At 47.6% G+C, this 23,513-nt stretch overlaps 2 protein-coding genes across 3 annotated transcripts in view; one reads left to right on the top strand and one right to left on the bottom strand.

Annotated features, from left to right (window-relative positions):
- The window catches only part of TMEM230 (transmembrane protein 230), a 608,298-nt gene that overhangs the window by 566,473 nt on the left and 18,312 nt on the right, over window positions 1-23,513 (bottom strand). The gene's annotated exons all lie outside the window — the stretch shown is intronic.
- The window catches only part of CDS2 (CDP-diacylglycerol synthase 2), a 102,336-nt gene continuing 93,044 nt past the window's right edge, over window positions 14,222-23,513 (top strand). Inside the window, exon 1 of one of the 2 annotated variants that reach the window (XM_068274812.1) lies at window positions 14,222-14,307. In XM_068274812.1, coding sequence (XP_068130913.1) covers window positions 14,290-14,307 — 18 coding nt within the window. In that variant the 5' untranslated portion in view covers window positions 14,222-14,289. Of the gene's footprint in view, window positions 14,308-14,336; window positions 14,486-23,513 lie in introns of those variants that run through there. The other variant, XM_068274811.1, reaches the window with a different exon arrangement.

The raw sequence follows: 23,513 nt of genomic DNA, 5'->3' as shown, positions 1-23,513 counted from the left end.
GAGCGGTGTACCACTATTCCCAGCAGACACAGAACAGTGAACAGAATGCTATATAGTGTGGCTGAGCGAGCGGTGTACCACTATTCCCAGCAGACACAGAACAGTGAACAGAATGCTATATAGTGTGGCTGAGCGAGCGGTGTACCACTATTCCCAGCAGACACAGAACAGTGAACAGAATGCTATATAGTGTGGATGAGCGAGCGGTGTACCACTATTCCCAGCAGACACAGAACAGTAAACAGAATGCTATATAGTGTGGCTGAGCGAGCGGTGTACCACTATTCCCAGCAGACACAGAACAGTGAACAGAATGCTATATAGTGTGGCTGAGCGAGCGGTGTACCACTATTCCCAGCAGACACAGAACAGTGAACAGAATGCTATATAGTGTGGCTGAGCGAGCGGTGTACCACTATTCCCAGCAGACACAGAACAGTAAACAGAATGCTATATAGTGTGGCTGAGCGAGCGGTGTACCACTATTCCAAGCAGACACAGAACAGTGAACAGAATGCTATATAGTGTGGCTGAGCGAGCGGTGTACCACTATTCCCAGCAGACACAGAGTGGCAGTAAACAGAATGCTATATAGTGTGGCTGAGCGAGGTACACAGAGTGGCAGTAAACAGAATGCTATATAGTGTGGCTGAGCAAGCGGTGTACTACTATTCCCAGCAGACACAGAGTGGCAGTAAACAGAATGCTATATAGTGTGGCTGAGCGAGGTACACAGAGTGGCAGTAAACAGAATGCTATATAGTGTGGCTGAGCAAGCGGTGTACTACTGTTCCCAGCAGTGACACAATGACAGGGGGGACCCTGGCTAGCGTGGCTGGAGCGCGAACTACCCTGCCTGCCTACCCAAAGCTACACCCACAGACAAATGGCGGAGATATGACGTGGTTCGGGTATTTATTTACCCGAACCACGTGACCGTTCGGCCAATCAGAGCGCGTTCGGGTCCGAACCACGTGACCCGTTCGGCCAATCACAGCGCTAGCCGAACGTTCGGGGAACGTTCGGCCATGCGCTCTTAGTTCGGCCATATGGCCGAACGGTTTGGCCGAGCACCGTCAGGTGTTCGGCTGAACTCGAACATCACCCGAACAGGGTGATGTTCTGCAGAACCCGAACAGTGGCGAACACTGTTCGCCCAACACTAACCTCTATCCCCCTGATCACCTGTCAATCACCTGTCAATCACCCATCAATCACCCATCAATCACCCCCTGTCACTGCCACCCATCAATCAGCCCCTAACCTGCCCCTTGCGGGCAATCTGAACACCCACCCACACCAATAGATTGCCCGCAGATCCGACGTCAGATCACCTCCCAAGTGCAGTGTTTACATCTGTTCTCTACCCTAAACACCCACTAATTACCCATCAATCACCCCCTATCACCACCTGTCACTGTTACCCATCAGATCAGACCCTAATCTGCCCCTTGCGGGCACCCAATCACCCGCCTACACGCTCAGATTGCCCTCAGACCCCCCCCCTTATCAATTCGCCAGTGCATTAGTTAAATCTGTTCTTCCCTGTAATAACCCACTAATCACCTGTCAATCACCCATCAATCACCCCCTGTCACTGCCACCCATCAATCACCCCCTGGCACTGCCACCCATCAATCAGCCCCTAACCTGCCCCTTGTGGGCAATCTGATCACCCACCCACACCAATAGATCGCCCGCAGATCCGACGTCAGATCACCTCCCAAGTGCAGTGTTTACATCTGTTCTCTACCCTAAACACCCACTAATTACCCATCAATCACCCCCTATCACCACCTGTCACTGTTACCCATCAGATCAGCCCCTAATCTGCCCCTTGCGGGCACCCAATCACCCGCCTACACGCTCAGATTGCCCTCAGACCCCCCCCTTATCAATTCGCCAGTGCATTAGTTACATCTGTTCTTCCCTGTAATAACCCACTGATCACCTGTCAATCACCCATCAATCACCCCCTGTCACTGCCACCCATCAATCACCCCCTGGCACTGCCACCTATCACCCCCTGGCACTGCCACCCATCAATCAGCCCCTAACCTGCCCCTTGCGGGCAATCTGATCACCCACCCACACCAATAGATCGCCCGCAGATCCGACGTCAGATCACTCCCAAGTGCAGTGTTTACATCTGTTCTCTACCCTAAACACCCACTAATTACCCATCAATCACCCCCTATCACCACCTGTCACTGTTACCCATCAGATCAGACCCTAATCTGCCCCTTCCGGGCACCCAATCACCCGCCTACACACTCAGATTGCCCTCAGACCCCCCCTTATCAATTCGCCAGTGCATTAGTTACATCTGTTCTTCCCTGTAATAACCCACTGATCACCTGTCAATCACCTGTCAGTCACCCATCAATCACCCCCTGTCACTGCCACCCATCAATCACCCCCTGGCACTGCCACCCATCAATCACTCGCTGGCACTGCCACCCATCAATCAGCCCCTAACCTGCCCCTTGCGGGCAATCTGATCACCCACCCACACCAATAGATCGCCCGCAGATCCGACGTCAGATCACCTCCCAAGTGCATTGTTTACATCTGTTCTCTCCTCCAAACACCCACTAATTACCCATCAATCACCCCCTGTCACTGCTATCCATCAGATTAGACCCCTATCTGCCCCTAGGGCACTCAATCACCCGCCCACACCCTCAGAACGCCCTCAGACCCCAGCCCTGATCACCTCGCCAGTGCATTGCTTGCATCTATTCCCCCCTCTAGTCACACCTTGAGACACCCATCAATCACCTCCTGTCACCCCCTAGCACACCTACCCATCAGATCAGGCCCTAATTTGCCCCGTGTGGGCTCCTGATCACTCGGCCAAACCCTCAGATCCCCCTCAGACCCCCTTCCGATCACCTCCCCAGTGCACTGATTGCATCTATTTTCCCCTCTAACCACTCCCTGAGACACCCATCAATCACCTCCTGTCACCCTCCTAGCACTCCTATCCATCAGATCAGGCCCAATACAACCTGTCATCTAAAAGGCCACCCTGCTTATGACCGGTTCCACAAAATTCGCCCCCTCATACACCACCTGTCATCAAAATTTGCAGATGCTTATACCCCTGAACAGTCATTTTGAGACATTTGGTTTCCAGACTACTCACGGTTTTGGGCCCGTAAAATGCCACAGCGGTATAGGAACCCCACAAGTGACCCCATTTTAGAAAAAAGACACCCCAAGGTATTCTGTTAGGTGTATGACGAGTTCATAGAAGATTTTATTTTTTGTCAAAAGTTAGCGGAATTTGATTTTTATTGTTTTTTTTTCACAAAGTGTCATTTTTCACTAACTTGTGACAAAAAATAAAATCTTCTATGAACTCGACATACACCTAACGGAATACCTTGGGGTGTCTTCTTTCTAAAATGGGGTCACTTGTGGGGTTCCTATACTGCCCTGGCATTTTAGGGGCCCTAAACCGTGAGGAGTAGTCTAGAAAACAAATGCCTCAAAATGACCTGTGAATAGGACGTTGGGCCCCTTAGCGCACCTAGGCTGCAAAAAAGTGTCACACATGTGGTATCGCCGTACTCAGGAGAAGTAGTATAATGTGTTTTGGGGTGTATTTTTACACATACCCATGCTGGGTGGGATAAATCTCTCTGTAAATGGACAATTGTGTGTAAAAAAAATCAAACAATTGTCATTTACAGAGATATTTCTCCCGCCCAGCATGGGTATGTGTAAAAATACACCCAAAAACACATTATACTACTTCTCCTGAGTACGGTGGTACCACATGTGTGGCACTTTTTTACACCCTAAGTACGCTAAGGGGCTCAAAGTCCAATGAGTACCTTTAGGATTTCACAGGTCATTTTGCGACATTTGGTTTCAAGACTACTCCTCACGGTTTAGAGCCCCTAAAATGCCAGGGCAGTATAGGAACCCCACAAATGACCCCATTCTAGAAATAAGACACCCAAAGGTATTCCGGTAGGAGTATGGTGAGTTCATAGAAGATTTTATTTTTTGTCACAAGTTAGTTGAAAATGACACTTTGTGAAGAAAAACAATTAAAATCAATTTCCGCTAACTTGTGACAAAAAAATAAAAACTTCTATGAACTCACCATACTCCTAACAGAATACATTGGGGTGTCTTCTTTCTAAAACGGGGTCATTTGTGGGGTTCCTATACTGCCCTGGCATTTTAGGGGCCCTAAACCGTGAGGAGTAGTCTTGAAACAAAAATGACCTGTGAAATCCTAAAGGTACTCATTGGACTTTGGGCCCCTTAGTGCAGTTAGGGTGCAAAAAAGTGCCACACATGTGGTATCGCCGTACTCGGGAGAAGTAGTATAATGTGTTTTGGGGTGTATTTTTACACATACCCATGCTGGGTGGGAGAAATACCTCTGTAAATGACAATCTTTTGATTTTTTTACACACAATTTTCCATTTACAGAGTTGTTTCTCCCACCCAGCATGGGTATGTGTAAAAATACACCCCAAAACACATTGTACTACTTCTCCCGAGTATGGCGATACCACATGTGTGGCACTTTTTTGCACCCTAACTGCGCTAAGGGGCCCAAAGTCCAATGAGTACCTTTAGGATATCACAGGTCATTTTGAGAAATTTTGTTTCAAGACTACTCCTCACGGTTTAGGGCCCCTAAAATGCCAGGACAGTATAGGAACCCCACAAATGACTCCAATTTAGAAAGAAGGCACCGCAAGGTATTCTGTTACTAGTATGGTGAGTTCATAGAAGATTTTATTTTTTGTCACAAGTTAGCGGAAATTGATTTTTATTGTTTTTTTTCACAAAGTGTCATAATCTTCTATGAACTCACCGTACTACTAATGGAATACCTTGCGGTGTCTTCTTTCTAAAATGGGGTCATTTGTGGGGTTCCTATACTGTCCTGGCATTTTAGGGGCCCTAAACCGTGAGGAGTAGTCTTGAAACGAAATTTATTTGGGCCACACATGTGGTATCGCCGTACTCGGGAGAAGTAGTATAATGTGTTTTGGGGTGTATTTTTACACATACCCATGCTGAGTGGGAGAAATCTCTCTGTAAATGGACAATTGTGTGTAAAAAAATTGTCATTTACAGAGATATTTCTCCCACCCAGCATCGGTATGTGTAAAAATACACCCCAAAACACATTATACTACTTCTACTGAGTATGGCAATACCACATGTGTGGCACTTTTTTGCAGCCTAACTGCGCTAAGGGGCCCAAAGTCCAATGAGCACCTTTAGGCTTTACAGGGGTGCTTACAAATTAGCACCCCCCAAAATGCGAGGACAGTAAACACACCCCACAAATGACCCCATTTTGGAAAGTAGACACTTCAAGGTATTCAGAGAGGGGCATGGTGAGTCCGTGGCAGATTTCATTTTTTTTTTGTCGCAAGTTAGAAGAAATGGAAACTTTTTTTTTTGTCACAAAGTGTCATTGTCCGCTTACTTGTGACAAAAAATAATATCTTCTATGAACTCACTATGCCTCTCAGTGAATACTTTGGGATGTCTTCTTTCCAAAATGGGGTCATTTGGGGGGTATTTATACTATCCTGGAATTCTAGCCCCTCATGAAACATGACAGGGGGTCAGAAAAGTCATAGATGCTTGAAAATGGGAAAATTCACTTTTTGCACCATAGTTTGTAAACGCTATAACTTTTACCCAAACCAATAAATATACACTGAATGGGGTTTTTTTAATCAAAAACATGTTTGTCCACATTTTTCGCGCTGCATGTATACAGAAATGTTACTTTATTTGAAAAATGTCAGCACAGAAAGTTAAAAAAAATCATTTTTTTGCCAAAATTCATGTCTTTTTTGATGAATATAATAAAAAGTAAAAATCACAGCAGCAATCAAATAGCACCAAAAGAAAGCTTTATTAGTGACAAGAAAAGGAGCCAAAATTCATTTAGGTGGTAGGTTGTATGAGCGAAATAAACCGTGAAAGCTGCAGTGGTCTGAATGGAAAAAAAGTGCCTGGTCCTTAAGGGGGGTAAAGCCCACGGTCCTCAAGTGGTTAAGCGGATCTGGAGGGGTGTTTAGCTTCTAAGGGCAACATTGGTTAATTTGCATATATTCAGCAGTGATGCACTGGGAGACATCTCAAGCTCACTCCAACCTGAATTATCGCAAATTCTTTCTGTTTTAAGAAAGAAAACTTTTGTTTTCCATGGTGTCACCAAGAAACACTGGGAAACAAGCATGCAGCTAATCTTGTCAGATCTGACAATAATGTCAGAAACACCTGATCTGCTGCATGCTTGTTCAGGGTCTATGGCTAAAAGTATTAGAGACAGAGGATCAGCAAGATAGCCAGGGAACTGGTATTGCTTAAAAGGAAATAAATACGGCATCCTCCACATACCTCTCGATACAGTTGTCTTTTAAAGAATACCAGAGCCGAATAAAGCTAGAGAAACCTCCTGTTTCAGGGTATACTTTTAACTATCCTGATGCCCACCGCTCCCCCCGTTCTCCTCTCTGCCCCGTAGCTTACCTAAAAGTCCCCCAGGATCCTCTTCCGGGTCGCCGGAGTCGGGCTTTACTGTGCAAGCACTGGCCGGGTGTTGCTGATTGTGTTTTCAGCAATGCATAGTGTGTGCGATCAAGGACTTCAGAAGCGCATAGACTGCATTGTCTGATGTTTCCAACCATGTGTTGCATTTCAGCATTGTAATGTAACACATGGTTGCATTCAATTCATGCAGTGTGATTCCATGGATTATAAATGAATGGGATCTGCATCACATCAGGGGAACTATTTATCAATGCAAGCGCCATGCGTTACTATGGAAAGTGGGGAAGGGGCCTTCGCTGGGTCATTTATGCCTGGTACACACAATGCCTGGTACACACAATGCAAATCTCAATTTGAAACCGATTCCTGCTGCATCCATCTGCTGTGTATGTTTCATCTCTAATCTGACCTGCACTCAATTTGAAACCGATTCCTGCTGCATCCATCTGCTGTGTATGTTTCATCTCTAATCTGACCTGCACTCAATTTGAAACCGATTCCTGCTGCATCCATCTGCTGTGTATGTTTCATCTCTAATCTGACCTGCACTCAATTTGAAACCGATTCCTGCTGCTTCCATCTGCTGTGTATGTTTCATCTCTAATCTGACCTGCACTCAATTTGAAACCGATTCCTGCTGCATCCATCTGCTGTGTATGTTTCATCTCTAATATATTACATGTGGCTGATTTCTGCTGTCCTGCTCTGCTTTTCATATTAGTAGCGCCTAAGTAACATATTTACATTGTAATTTACTACTTGCTATTGAAATTCTGGCTTTTGTTTCACACTGCTGGCCTATCTGTAATTTCAAACAAAGTTGTAACACCTACAAGCTTGTTTGATTTGCAGGAGACTATAGTGGCCCTCCCCCCTGCTTAATTGCAAATCGTCTGCCAGACCATCCTGATTACTCATTTGCTCTGATGCTGTGTGTATATCAGGAGGTCTGGTAGTCGGGCCGGCCGACTTCGGGTCGTCTTCTAAGGGTCGTTTCAAAGGGTGGAAATTAACCAGAATTCAACAGCAATTCAGCAGAAATCAGCATTACACCAAGGTAACTTCCTCAATCTTTTAGCCTCACCTGCATTCCTGATCACTATTCAAACCTCACACACATTGCTTCCTCTCTCCTACTCCATGCATCTTCCACCGTTCTCTACACATCTACCTCTGTCCAAACCACTGCCAGCCTCCTCTCCACACAACGTAATGCACCCCTTCCCCCCAGTCCTTTCTCTGGCTCACCCACACTTCACCCACCATATTCCTACCAACCCTTTGCCACCCCTCCACCACTACCACATGCTATTCCTCCACCTGCTTCTCCAGCTGGTCCCAGTGCTTTCTCCCTCCATCCTCAACCCACCCATTCCTAGACCCCCACTGGTCCCCAAACTCCCAGCCAACCCCCTTCCAGCCCCTCCACACTCCTCTTGCATCCGCAGACCACACCATAATAATCTCATTCCCATCCTTACAACCCCCAGGCACTCTCTCCCTCTGTTTTGTGGTCTATGGAATGCCAGATCTGTCCGCAACAAGCTCACATCCATCCATGAGCTCTTCCTCTCTAAATCCCTCACCTTCCTCGCCCTTACAGAGACATGGCTCACCCCCTCTGACTGTACCGCAGCCGCTGCTCTCTCCTATGGGGGACTGCATCTCAGTCACACCCCCAGACCTGACAACAGGTCTGGAGGAAGAGTGGGTCTGCTTCTCTCCGCACCCTGCACCTTCCGGGTCCTATCACCGCCCCCTTCCCTGCACTTCTCATCCTTCGAGGCCCATGTAATCCGCCTGTACCAACCTCTCCCAGCCATCATTGCGGTCCTATATCACCCCCCATCTGCTCCAACTTCACTCTTCCTGGACAACCTGGCCTCCTGGCTCCCCCACATCCTGTCATCTGACCTCCCCACCATCATACTCGGGGATTTCAACTTACCTATCGATGAGCCTATCTCCACTGCTGCCAAGCAGCTACTTTCCCTCACCAAATCCCTTGGTCTCTCTCAGCACACAAATTCCACCACCCACCGCGCTGGTCATACTCTTGACCTCATATTCTCAAAGTCCACCTCCCTCAGCAACCTGGACATCGCACCTTTCCCTATCTCTGACCATCACCTCCTTACCTTCACTATCTCCCCACCAACAACTTCTCTCCCCACCCCTCAGCCTGGTCGATGGCAGAGAGACCTACGTAATCTCAACCCAAATGTCCTAGCAAGTCCCCTTCTCTCCCTCTCCTCCCACCTACCCACCCTAACATGCCCCAATGAAGCGGCTGCACAATATAACCTTGCCCTCTCATCTGCTTTAGATCAAGCTGCCCCCTCAATCTTCCGCCCTATCAAGCCCCCCAACCCCCAACCCTGGCACAACACCCACACACGTAACCTCAGGAAAGAAACTCGAGCAGCCGAACGGAAATGGAGGAAATCACATCTCAATGCTGACTTCCTAGATTACAAGGCCAAACTGTTACTCTTCCACACTGCCCTCTCCGAGGCTAAACAAAGGTACTTTGCAGCACTGATTGTAACCCAAGCTTCCAACCCTCGACAGCTTTTTACTACCTTCAATTCCCTCCTCAACCCCACTCCTCCCCCTCCCAGCTCCTCCCTCTCAGCCAATGACCTTGCCAACCACTTCACCACTAAAATTGCAACAATACGCAATGAAATTTCCCTCCTCCATCCCTCCCTTACCAATGCGTCTCAGGTTGTCCCCTTGCCTTCCCTCCCAGCGGCTCCCTTGTCTCATCCACCCCTCGCCTCTTTTGCTCCTGCCACCATTGATGAAGTCAGCATGCTGCTAGTGGCTTCCCCCCCCACATCCTCTCCCTGTGATCCGGTACCCGCGAATACTCTTCGTCCCCACTTCTCTGACCTGGCCCCAGTCCTCACCTCCTTGTTCAATCTCTCCCTTTCCACAGGCATCTTCCCCAAAGCATTCAAACAGGCCACTGTGCTTCCCCTGCTGAAAAAACCCTCACTCGACCCATCCCTACCCTCAAACTACCGCCCAATCTCCCTCCTTCCCTATGCTTCTAAACTCCTCGAACGCCTAGTCCACCAGCGCATTACCCAATACATCAACACCAATGCCCTACTTGACCCCCTACAGTCTGGATTCCGACCTGCGCACTCAACTGAAACAGCCCTCGCCAAGGTGGTCAACGACCTTACCCTTGCCAAGGCCAAAGGCAGTTATTCCATCCTGCTCCTCCTTGACCTCTCTGCAGCATTTGACACTGTTGACCACTCCCTCCTCCTCCAATCACTACAGTCCATGGGCATCCATGGGCTTGCCTTGGCCTGGATCTCCTCCTACCTATCCAATCGCTCCTTCACCACTTCCTTCAATGGCTCCTCCTCAACTCCTGCCCCCCTTTCAGTTGGGGTCCCCCAGGGCTCTGTTCTAGGCCCCCTTCTTTTCTCCATATACACTTCCTCAATTGGCAAGCTTATCTCCTCCCTGGGCTTCAATTACCACCTTTATGCAGATGACACTCAGATTTACCTCCATACCCCCGATCTCTCAGCCACCACCATAAACAAGGTCTCCTCGTGTCTCTCAGCAATTTCCTCCTGGATGTCAGCTAGGTTCCTAAAGCTTAACCTAGACAAAACTGAGCTCCTGATCCTTCCACCCCATGCTGCTGCACCCATCCCAGGTTTCCACCTCACAATCGACAACACAACCATTCTCCCTACCTCCCAGGCCCGCTGCCTGGGTGTCACCTTGGACTCTGACCTCTCCTTCATCCCACACATCCAAAACATCACAAGAGCCTGCAATTTCCACCTCCGTAATATCTCCAAGATCCGCCCATTCTTAACCCCGGACACGACCAAACTGCTCATCCATGCCCTCATCATCTCCCGCCTTGATTACTGTAACTCACTCCTTTCTGGCCTCCCCCTGAAACGCACTGCCCCCCTTCAATCAGTGATGAACGCGGCTGCAAGACTCATCCATTCTTCGCACCGCTCTGCATCCACATCTCCCCTTTGTGAATCCCTGCACTGGCTCCCTATCCGTCTCAGGATAAGTTTCAAGATTCTATGCCTGGCGTATAAATCTGTGCACAAAACATGCCCTACCTACATCTCGCAGCTTGTTCACAAGTATACACCAGGTCGCCCCCTCCGTTCCTCCAACGACCTTCGCCTCACCACCCCGCGCATTTCACACTCCCATGCCCGCCTCCAGGATTTCTCAAGAGCTGCCCCCACCCTCTGGAATGCCCTTCCACCACCCATCAGACTTGCTCCCTCTTTCAACACATTCAAGCAAGCCCTCAAAACCCACCTCTTTATGATGGCCTACCCACCTCCTACCACACAGTAACTCTCTAAGGAATATTTAACAGCCCCCCCTAGTGTTTCCACCCCTCCCTTTAGATTGTAAGCCTCTGGCAGGGTCCTCCACTCCCTAGTGTAATCTACAGGATCATGTGCTCCTGTCCTATGACAGCCTGTACTTGTATTACTGGGCCTACCTAACCAGCCCATATTGCATGATCATGTATTTTGTACAATTTGTATGTATAACTTTGTTCTATGTGTATAACCCTATGTATGTCATCCTTGTATCATTGTATATATTTATTGTCCAGCGCTGCGTAATATGTTGGCGCTTTATAAATACAATAAATAATAATAATAATAATAATTTCCTTTCAGAATGACAGGTTGAATTGAGAATTTCCGTCACGTCCAATCTGCTCATGATCGAGAATGGAATTGATTTTGTGCAGTAATGGTCTGAAAATCAATCCTGTTCTCAATCGGAAATGACAGAAATCATTGGTTCGACCCATCGATCTCACGAGAAATAGCATCGTGTGTACCAGATATGAGACAGCTAATTAGAAATATATGTTCAAAATATTTTCAGAAACAGCTTTTGAAGAACACAAATAAATGATCACTGGACCAATTAGAAAGACTTAACATAGAGAGACATAAAACTAAAACAGTACAGAAATGATTTAACACCTGGCAGACTTTTATCGAAAAATGCTATACCAGGGATCAAATAATACAGGTCATGAAACCATCTGAACATACGTTATGGTATTTGAAAGCCAAAATAGGGGGTTATCTTGGTCTTTTGGAAATTTTTGATCATATAGACTCGGTGAGATGGGATAGGGAATGAATATTGGGGCTGGGGAGAGAGGTGTAGTATAGGAGAACCAACTTCTATTCCTTTTTTAATTATTTTTTCTTTTATTTTGGTTATATCAGGAGCCTATAGGCACAGATGTCCTGGCACCCTAGACTTTGCCCTCCATGACCCTACAAAGCCCAGCCGAACAGCACCACAAGTGTGCTCGCTGGCCCAGATGTCACTCCTCCCTTGCTCATCATAGCTGGAAGCAGGAGATTTGGGCGCATGAGACAAGTGGACAAAAAGGGCGCCCCATTCACTCCCATTATAAATATCGTTTAATGGGCGCCGAACAGGGAAAAAAAGGCGCCGGAGATTATTAACGTTTTAACAAACGGCGCCCGGAGATTTTTAAGGATTTATAACTATGTTTGTGATGATTTCACTTTACAAAATGAGCCCGTGACGAATAACGTTTATGAAGATACTAAATCACTATTTCTAAAACATTTCTAAAACATTATTATCCACCCAAAAAAAATAATTACATTTTTTTATTTACATTTTTTATTTATGAATGTCTGTAAAACATTATTATCCATAGGGGGTCTTAGGTTTAGGCACCAACAGGGGGGTCTTAGGTTTAGGCACCAACAGGGGGGTCTTAGGTTTAGACACCAACAGGGGGGTCTTAGGTTTAGGCACCAACAGGGGGGTCTTAGGTTTAGGCACCAACAGGGGGGTCTTAGGTTTAGGCACCAACTGGGGGGTCTTAGGTTTAGGCACCAACAGGGGGGTCTTAGGTTTAGGCACCAACAGGGGGGTCTTAGGTTTAGGCACCAACTGGGGGGTCTTAGGTTTAGGCACCAACAGGGGGGTCTTAGGTTTAGGCACCAACAGGGGGTCTAGGGGTTAGGGATAGGTACAGGGAGGGTTTTTAATAAACGTAAATATAAGTTTCAGTTTAGAAATAGGGAAAATTAACGTTTTAAGAATTGCCGATCTGATACACATTATTTAGTGATTTATAAATTCTTAAAACACTATTTGTAAACGAAATTCTACACAATATTTCAATAAACGATAATACTGTTTATCGTTTACACCACACGCCCTTTTTTCCCGACGCCCTTTTTTGATGTACGCTCATAGCTACGAGTGTCCCTTAAAGAGACACTGAAGCGAGAATAATTCTCGCTTCAGAGCTCATAGTTAAAACGCCGCTATCCCGCGGCTAAACGGGGGTCCCTTCACCCCCAACCCCCCCGCAAAATCAACGACCAAATTGGTCGTAGATTTTGCTGCTCCTAGAGGCAGGGCTAACGGCTTCAGCCCTGCCTCCAGTCGCGTCTATCAGCGATGCATTGCCGCCTCTCCCCCACCCCTCTCAGCGAAGGAAGACTGAGAGGGGCGGGGGAGAGGCGGAGATACGCGCTGACAGAAGCGCGTGGGGCAGGGCTGCGGCGGTTAGCCCTGCCTCAATCCGAAAAAGATACCCCGCTGCTCGGAGGGGATTTCGGGGGGTCAGGGACCCTCGTTTAGCCGCGGGATAGCGCCGGTTTAGCAGGGGCACACATGCCCCTGCTAACTATGAGCTCTGAAGCGAGATTTATTCTCGCTTCAGAGTCTCTTTAATACTGAGGTACCTCTAGCTACCTAATATAAGTAGCTAGTAGTGCCCCCGGCTGAAGATAGATCTCATCGGAGGAATGCCAAGAGCTGGGTAAGTAACCTCCCATTTATTCTCTGCTCAGGACTCTGCATAGCGAAGGAGGGATGGGGGCACTAGGGGAGGGGAGTGAGCCGCCTTCCAATCATCAGGTGCCCGTAGGCACGTGCCTACAGTGCCTTATTGTAAATCTGGCCCTGTATTTTATAATTGTTTAAATATGTCAATTCATGACCATGTTGGGTCATTTTAAGTCGCCCCATACTATTTTATTGAATTATTATAGTCACCCCATTTGGAAATATGTGCAATCTTTTTCTATGAGCATTGAAGAGGGGATGTGATCCTAAGGAGCTGGACTGAGCAATTTGACAGCAGTCAACCTGGCTGGGATTGCCAACTCTTTGTACTTTAGAAGTTTTTGATTTTCTCGATATTTGAACATCAAAAATTTGGGGTGCTCTTGCGAGGGCGGTGTCTTCTATTGTAAAAATAAGCCTTTTGAATTTGTTGGCTTCAGATCTCCACCTGTTTAGACAACATTGTTAATAATATGATCTATGTACAGTGTGCATTATTCGATTTGCCATTGCATTTCATTTTGCTATTTGTCAACCACACTTGTTTGTTACATCAATAAAAAGATGTTTAAAAATATATACTGGAAATCTGGTGTAACTTCACTCCAAGCACCACCATGATGTGTACTGAGAGGAGAGAGGTAGTGAGGATGAGCACTTCTCCACAGATGATAAGCCATGCATAGGCGAGTGCACCTCAGCAACAGCCGCTGCCTGCCTCTCTCTCACATCACTCACTCACACATCTGGGGACTGCGTGCGGGAAATAATGACGTCACCACGTCACACAGGCGCTCCCTCGGATTGCTGGAGTACGAGCTTCATTTTCAGGGGGCCAATGGGGGCGCTATTTGACTGCTGGCTAGTCCAATGAGCGCAAGGAAGGAGGTGAGGGTGCCCGCTAGGCGCGCTCCCGCGTTGGAGAAGGAGGAGGTTGTGGTGTATCGCGTCAGAGGAATATCGGGGAATTAGCTGGGGGTGATCACACCGGAGCGGTACATTCCATAGCGGCACCATGACGGAGCTGAGGCAGAGGCCGCCCCGGGAGCAGGAGGTGGAGGAGAAGGTATATAGCCGGATGCCCCCTTCCTGCTCTGATCACAGGGGAGCTGCAGCTGGGGGACAGTGCAAGGGGTGACCACAGGCATTGCTTCTGCACAGCCAGACATGGGGGGTCCTCCTGGGAAGGAGAGGCTGCCGTGTCATCCTGCTGCAGCTTGACTTCTCATTCATTTGGTATGGCTCAGATAATCTGTCACAGAGCTCAACTTGTGACAAGCATCAGATGGGAGCATCCATTCTGACGTCTGTACTGCACAGGAGATTGTTAGCATTATATAATGTCATGTATGTTGTGGTACTGACAAAAGTATAACATAGACAATAATAGGAGCCACAAATGAATGTATAGTATTGTTATTTTGTGTTTATATAGCGCTGACATCTTCTGCAAGGATGTATAGAGTCTTGTCACTTACTGTCCCTCAGTGGAGCTCACAATTTAATCCCTATCATAGTAGTCATATGCTTTTTGTAGTCTAGAGCCAATTTTCTTTTTTGGGGGGATGGAGGGGAAGCCAATTAACTTATCTGTGTGTTTTTGAGATGGGGGGGAGGACTCGTGCTCAGAGGAAAGCCATGTAGACACGGGAAGAATATGCAAATAGTGCCCTGGCTGGTATTCAAACCAGGGACCAAGGGCTGCAAGGCAAGAGTGCTAACCACTACCCACTGTGCTTGAACATACATGCATAATTAATGCATAGTAAAATTACATTCAGCAATACAGGAACATATTTGATGGGACTAGCAGAGCAGAGATGTGAACATAGGAGGAGGATCCTGCCTGTGTGTGGTTACAATTTAGAGGGCGATACTATGTAGGGATGGAGAGGAAGATGAAGCAATGAGGGCTGGTGCACAATACAAGAGCTTTTCTAAGCGCTTTGTGATTTTAATAGCTCTTGCTAATGTTCACCTGTGTGTGTGTTCACATTGGAGCAATGTGATTTTGTAAAAATCCCCCACAGAATTGCATTAGCAAGAGCTTTTAAAATCTCTAGCGCTTAAAGGGGAACTGAAGAGAGAGGTATATGGAGGCTGCCATGTTTATTTCCTTTTAAGCAATACCAGTTGCCTGGCAGCCCTGCTGATCCTCTGCCTCTAATACTATTAGCCATAGCCCCTGAACAAGCATGCAGCAGATCAGGTGTTTCAGACTTTAAAGAGAACCTGAGGTGGGTTTGAAGAATATTATCTGCATACAGAGGCTGGATCTGCCTATACAGCCCAGCCTGTGTTGCTATGCCAAACCCCCCTAAGGTCCCCCTGCAGTCTGCAATCCCTCATAAATCACAGCCATGCTGCTGACAAACAGCTTGTCAGAGCGGGCTGTGTTTATCTCTATAGTGTCAGTCTGCTGCTCTCCCCGCCTCCTGCAGAACTCCAGTCCCCGCCTGCATCCCTTCCCTCCCTGCTGATTGGAGGGAAGGGACGGGGGCAGGGACCGGAGCTATGCAGGAGGCGGGGGAGCAGCTGAGACTGACACTACAGATGTAAACACAGCCTTACAGCATGGCTGTGATTTATGAGGGATTGCAGAGTGCAGGGGGACCTTAGTGGGGTTTGGGATAGCAACAGAGGCTGGGCTGTATAGGCAGATCCAGCCTCTGTATGCAGATGACATTCTTTAAATACATCTCGGGTTCTCTTTAAAGTCAGAGCTGACAAGACTAGCTGCATGCTTGTTTCTGGTGTTATTCAGATACTACTGCAGAGAAATAGACCAGCAGGGCTGCCAGGCAACTGGTATTGATTAAAAGGAAATAAATATGGCAGCCTCCGTATACCCCTTACTTCAGTTTCCCTTTAAAAAGCTGTTGTAGTGTGCACCAGCCGTAAGTCTGTTGACATCTGGTGTAGATATTGATATAATCTTGAGGGGAGTATGACAGGTTGTGGGCTTGAAGGTTTCAAGGCTTGGGACAGGGAAGATGCGATAGAGCGTTTCTTATTGAAGGGAGCTAGAATGGTTTGGGTGACCAAGCGGGAAAGTCCATTGGGAACATTTTCTCCAATCATTTTGAGGCTCCCTGCATACTGCAAATCCGATTTGTGATTCCGATTATTAGTGAATGCTATTAACAGAAAAACGTAGAAAAAACGCAGCATGCAGTAACAATTAAACAGAATCGCATGTAAAAAACAAAAACTGGAATCGCATGCAGTGTGCAGGGGCCCTAAAGCATTCTAATTGGCTGTAGAGTGTGGGTGTATTATTACTACAACCTATCGGAATCCTAGAAGCTTGAGAGAGTGCTGTCCATTAGCCAAATTTTCTATGGACTTTCTCGCTGGGTCACCTAATCTATTCTCGCTCTGATTGAAGCTTGTGAAAAGTACTGGGATGTGAAAGTAAATGGGTGACTAAGGTGAAGAATAGGAGGGCTTATTTTGTGAAGTGAAGGTTGCATTTGGGGTGGTCATAGGTTGACAACGTGTGATGTTTGAACCCTACGTAGGTGGTGGTACTTGTGTTCAGGGGATGTTTGGACTTGTGGTAAGTTAATTAACAGCACAAAGAAGTGTCTGAAAAGCATGTGTACTCAATTGTGGAATACTCCTAACAGTAATATATATGAGTCAAGGGTACTTAAGAAAATGTTGTCAATAATAAGGTGCGCTTTGCAAACACTAGCTTTCATAAAGGGGTGGATGGTGTAATAATCTGGATAAACACTGCTTTATCTGAATGAATGGGTGTAAAGGTACGCACACACATCCAAACTTTTTCAAATAACTTGTCATCCGACTTGTCGTTTGAATGACAAGTTGGATGTGTGTACGCGCTGTCGAGTGACAGATAACAACCGGTTTACCTGATCTGCTCAGGGGATCCGTTGGACCAATTGTCGTTCAAACGACTGCTAGGTCTGTAGGTGTGTACAAACATCTTTTAGTCCAGCAGTCAGGAACCTTTTTGGTTGAGAGAGCCTTAAACTCCACATATTTTAAAATGTATTTCCGTGGCAGATGTAATAAATATTTGTTGGTTGCTATAGGCAACAACCTTACACCTTCGTTCGGCACCATATCACAGGAAGTGTGATAACTTGACACTCATCACAGCAAACAGCATAGGAGATAGAACTTCTTAGACGTCGTCAAAGGATCAAGAGTTTATTTGTAAAACAAATATACAGATGTATTCATCAGCAATCTTATATCTTCGTTACATGTTAACCTCGGCAAAGCAAACGGTCTGTAGAATCTTATGCGGCCCATGCAGACTTGGTCTATCCCTAGTGACTAAATCAGGCTTTCTCTTTGTTACATCCATGCTAGTTGCACTTAGGCATATATACAGCATACAGTTACGGAAAGTTACAAGAAGGAAATCAGCAGAAGTAGTGAGAAGTAAAGTCCTAAGTGATAAGTCCCCTCGGGAGCCCATGTTGGCTATTCTTATACTAGCCTCTAAAGCAGTGGCTCTCACACTTTTTTGGGTGAGGGCGCCCTTGATGGCTTTGAAATTTTTTCAAGACACCCCTTGGCAACAACAACTACCAAAATGCTGTTATAACCCTTGTTAGGCAGCACCCACTCCAGATTGTAAGTAACCCCCTTTAGCAGGACAAACATTTCCTTACCTATCCTCTGATGTCCAACTTAACCACTTGATGACCCACCCTTTACCCCCCCCTTAAGGACCAGCGCTGTTTTTAGTGATCTGTGCTGGGTGGGCTCTACAGCCCCCAGCACAGATCAGGGTGCAGGCAGAGAGATCAGATCGCCCCCCTTTTTTCCCCACTATGGGGATGATGTGCAGGGGGGGTCTGATCTCTTCTGCCTGCGTGTGGCTGGCGGGGGGGGCACCTCAAAGCCCCCCTCCGCGGCGAAATTCCCCCCTCCCTCTCCTACCTGCTGCCCCCCCCGGTGTTTGAGGCTGCACAGGACGCTATCCGTCCTGTGCAGCCAGTGACAGGATGTCCCCTGTCACATGGCGGCGATCCCCGGCCGCTGATTGGCCGGGGATCGCCGATCTGCCTTACGGCGCTGCTGCGCAGCAGCGCCGTACAAATGTAAACAAAGCGGATTATTTCCGCTTGTGTTTACATTTAGCCTCCGAGCCGCCATCGGCGGCCCACAGGCTATTCACGGAGCCCCCCGCCGTGATTTGACAGGAAGCAGCCGCTCGCGCTTTTAGAAGAAGTTGCATGTCAGCGAACTATATAATACCAAACTGATTACTCTCAGAAGAAGCTGTATGTCAGCAAGGGAAGAGACTTCAGTCATTTTCTAGGCATTTTTTAGGCATTTTTTAGTCATTTTTTCATATTTTAGCACTGCAGTGCACAGCAAGTTCTTTGATACTGGCCAGTATTGATTAGTGCATTTATTGAATAGGTATGAATTTATGTGTGGGATTTATTGAGATTAACTTTTAAGACTACTGGTGTATTTTGAATAAATTTACATTTTATTAACTCCAAATTGCATAATTGATATGTAAAGGCGCAGGTATTATATATATTTTTTCATAAATTCTAACAAGAAACATACAATATGCTTCAAACTGGGACAGTGCGCAGGCACAGCAGGTGGCTCACGTCCCCATTGCTATGGTGATGTGTATACAGTTGATCCTCTGGGCAACGAAAGTGTCATACATGTATTCAGCTTCTATTGGGTTTCAGCAACATCAACAACTTCCCCAATAGCCTGACAGGAGAAATACAGACTAACAGCTTGTTCAATTAGCTAGCTGACTTGCAGGTTGATTCACTTTGTAGGATGAGAACCCAGAAATTTGGCCAAATAGGCTTCCTGTCCAGTGACAGGCAGCCTGTTGGGCCAATCAAAGTGCTGGGATCTCGTCCTACAAAGTCACTGGACCTGAAAGGGTCCAGAGTGGGACAATTGGAGTGGCCGTTCGTTTTGGGGGAAATAAGTAAGTTAGTGCGCCTACTTTGAAAATTTTATTTGTGCTTCTTGAGCATTTTAGCTTAGTGAATCAATCCCTACTGATTCTACTGTGAGCCAGATGAAGCTATCAAAAGAGCCACATCTGGCTCCCGAGCCATAGGTTCCCTTCCCCTGTTTTAGCTAATAGACGTTTGACCAGTCATTTAAAGGAAACCTAAACCCAATTGAAAAAAATGAGTTTCACTTACCTGGGGCTTCTACCAGCCCCCTGCAACCATCCTGTGCCCTCGACGTCACTCCCAGATCCTCTGGTCCCCCTCTGTCAGCTAGTTTAGTTTTGCCGACCCCGGGTCGGCGGGCTGTCACGTGTATCATTACATGCGTTACCGCGGTTACAGGACCCTATAGTGGGTGTCAACCCGCTATAGCGTCCTGTAACCGTGGTAACTCGTGTAATGATACACGTGGTGGCCCACTGACTCAGTCGACAAAAACGAAACTAGCTGACGGCGGGGGACCAGAGGATCCGGGAGTGACGTCGAGGGCACAGGTTGGCTACAGGGGGCTGGTAGAAGCCCCAGGTAAGTGAAACTCATTTTTTTTCCAATTGGATTTAGGTTTCCTTTAACCTCCTGAGCGTTACGCCACTCAGGAGGTTTTCCAGTTAGAGTCCCCCTGAAGATTGTAAAAGATTTATTGCTCCCACAAGCTGTAGCTAGCACTAGGCTAGCTAGCATAAGCAGCCGGCAGTGTTCCCCCCAGGCTCTTTTAGCCGGGTGCTCCACCCGGCTAGTTTTGGTGACCACCCGGCTGTCATCGGCTCACCTCCTTCTATGCTGTAAGCAGAGTTGCTCAAAGAAGCACTGGCCCTGCATTCTCATCTCGCCCCACCCGGCTACTTTTTCATGCCACCCAGCTACTATTTCATGCCACCCGGCTGGAAAAATTTTCTGGGGAGAACACTGACCCTCCGATCGCCGCCGCTCCCCAGATTATACTTTACCCAGCTTGGATCCAGCGATCAGTGTAGCCTCCCCACACAGCTCCGGTCATCACTATGGGGAGGATCACACATGACATCACAACATCGCCGACGTCATGCGCAGACCCGATCCTCCCCATAGAGAGACCGGAGCTGTTCGGAAAGGCTGTGCCGATCGCTGGAGCCAGGGGGGTAATGTATTGAGTGGCTGGATCGGTGGACCAGCGGCGATTGGAGGATGTCGGTCACTTGGACTAGCTAGCCTAGTGCTAGCTACAGCTTGTGGGGCCATTAAATCTTTTAAAATCTTTGTGGGGGAATTGTAATTCAAGGAAGCGGTATGCCCTACACAGTGTCGGGCATACTGCTAAGGAGGTTAATCTAGTCCATTGTTCTATCTAGTCCATTGTCCGTTATCCAGTATCAAGTTGGTTAAACGACATGTAAATTAGCATGTCAGCCGCTTTGTTGGTCAGTGTGTACATGACGTCTGAACGACTTGTTGTTTGCACTTCAAGTCGTTCAGACGATAATCAGGCATAAAGTTGGTCGTGTGTACTTACCTTAAGTCACCCACAGAAAATGACAGCAGACCCTGAGGCTTGCCATATAGGATTTTCTCTTCCCTTAAAAGCAGGTCTGCAGGAATAAGACGTTTTCTGATCTGTTTTCTCACCCATGGCATCCCCATTAAATTCTCTGAATTCTGTAATTCATCTGGTAGTTACATGAAGGTTGCTGAGCTCTTCCTCCTCTCCTCAAAAATGGGCAGGCGTGGATCTGTGGGAGTAGGTATGGCCTAGATGGCTAGTTGCCTCCAACCCTCTTGCCAGCAAGACCCTATGGACGGCTTGTGTATAGTTAGAGGGGAGCTGGCTGAAGAAAAATTTTAAGTTGCTCACCAGGGAATTTTTTTTTTCAAGCTTCCTTTCTTTACCTATTGTACAACAGGTAAATAGTAGTGGCGAACTTAAATCACATCTCACTGTATTATAAACATCTGGGTGACATGTCCATGATCAGGGCTTCTGGATTTTTGGCAAGGTAGGAACAGTTTTCTGTAGTGCTTTGTGGCAAGAGATGTGGCACAGGCTTGTAGAAAAACCTCACATATCGATGACTTGTAATATTTAAGGGTCCTTTTACACTTGTGCGTAGTGGTTACGGGTCGATTTTAGAATAATCACACTACAGCCAAATCGTTCCACCGTGCGTTCTAGCTGGAGAAAAAAATAACGTGACTTCCGGTGCACTGCAGACATCGAACATAATGCACTGTAGCTTGTGTGTTAGTTCAGGGGCGCGTGGAGATCTTCCTTCGCATCACAGGCAGTGTACCATGTCTCACTGACTTTAATGGCTAATGTGACGAACTGCTTCAGGAGACAGTACTGCGATGCGACTCTCCTCGGTAAGTGTAAAAGTGGACTAAAACAGGACAGCAATGTGTTGTATTAGTTACAGGAGTTTCATTAGTGAAAGTAGAGCTATGTAATAAGTGGAATTGCACACATGAAATGTAATTTCGTAATCGCGCTGTCTTGAAGAACAAGCCGGCAAAGGTCTTTTTGTTGCAGAGAAATTATAGTGTCCCTCTAACATGGTCTAGGCTTTGTTTCATAACTAGTGGTTTTCTGTATTCTGCTTCCCAAAGGCATACTTTAAATACTACACTGTATGGCTCCCGATTCCCCTTCTGATACCTTTCAGGGTTTCCCCCAGAATTATTTTCCAACTGGGTGGCGTGAATAAGTAGCCGGGTGGGGTGCGAAGGAGAAATGCAGGGCTGGTGTATTTCTGTTAACAGCATAGGAGGAGGATAAGGAGGCGAGCCGATGGCAGCTGGGTGCTTACCGAAAAACAGCCTGGGGAAAACACTGAAGAGCTGTCTGCCACCATCCAACTGACAGAGCTGTCTGCCACCATCCAACTGACAGAGAGCTGTCTGCCACCATCCAACTGACAGAGAGCTGTCTGCCACCATCCAACTGACAGAGAGCTGTCTGCCACCATCCAACTGACAGAGAGCTGTCTGCCACCATCCAACTGACAGAGAGCTGTCTGCCACCATCCAACTGACAGAGAGCTGTCTGCCACCATCCAACTGACAGAGAGCTGTCTGCCACCATCCAACTGACAGAGAGCTGTCTGCCACCATCCAACTGACAGAGAGCTGTCTGCCACCATCCAACTGACAGAGAGCTGTCTGCCACCATCCAACTGACAGAGAGCTGTCTGCCACCATCCAACTGACAGAGAGCTGTCTGCCACCATCCAACTGACAGAGAGCTGTCTGCCACCATCCAACTGACAGAGAGCTGTCTGCCACCATCCAACTGACAGAGAGCTGTCTGCCACCATCCAACTGACAGAGAGCTGTCTGCCACCATCCAACTGACAGAGAGCTGTCTGCCACCATCCAACTGACAGAGAGCTGTCTGCCACCATCCAACTGACAGAGAGCTGTCTGCCACCATCCAACTGACAGAGAGCTGTCTGCCACCATCCAACTGACAGAGAGCTGTCTGCCGCCATCCAACTGACAGAGAGCTGTCTGCCGCCATCCAACTGACAGAGAGCTGTCTGCCGCCATCCAACTGACAGAGGGCTGTCTGCCGCCATCCAACTGACAGAGGGCTGTCTGCCGCCATCCAACTGACAGAGGGCTGTCTGCCGCCATCCAACTGACAGAGGGCTGTCTGCCACCATCCAACTGACAGAGCGCTGTCTGCCGCCATCCAACTGACAGAGCGCTGTCTGCCGCCATCCAACTGACAGAGGGCTGGCTACTGCTATCCAACTGACAGGACTGTCTACTGCCATCCAACTGACAAAGCGGTCTACTGCCATCCAACTGACAAAGCGGTCTACTGCCATCCAACTGACAAAGCGGTCTACTGCCATCCAACTGACAAAGCGGTCTACTGCCATCCAACTGACAAAGCGGTCTACTGCCATCCAACTGACAAAGCGGTCTACTGCCATCCAACTGGCAAAGCTGTCTACTGCCATCCAACTGGCAAAGCTGTCTACTGCCATCCAACTGGCAAAGCTGTCTACTGCCATCCAACTGGCAAAGCTGTCTACTGCCATCCAACTGGCAAAGCTGTCTACTGCTATCCAACTGGCAAAGCTGTCTACTGCTATCCAACTGGCAAAGCTGTCTACTGCTATCCAACTGGCAAAG

Source organism: Hyperolius riggenbachi, chromosome 3 (genome assembly GCF_040937935.1).
Source record: "Hyperolius riggenbachi isolate aHypRig1 chromosome 3, aHypRig1.pri, whole genome shotgun sequence".
NCBI lineage: Eukaryota > Metazoa > Chordata > Amphibia > Anura > Hyperoliidae > Hyperolius > Hyperolius riggenbachi.
This window is presented reverse-complemented; position numbering and strand designations above follow the sequence as displayed.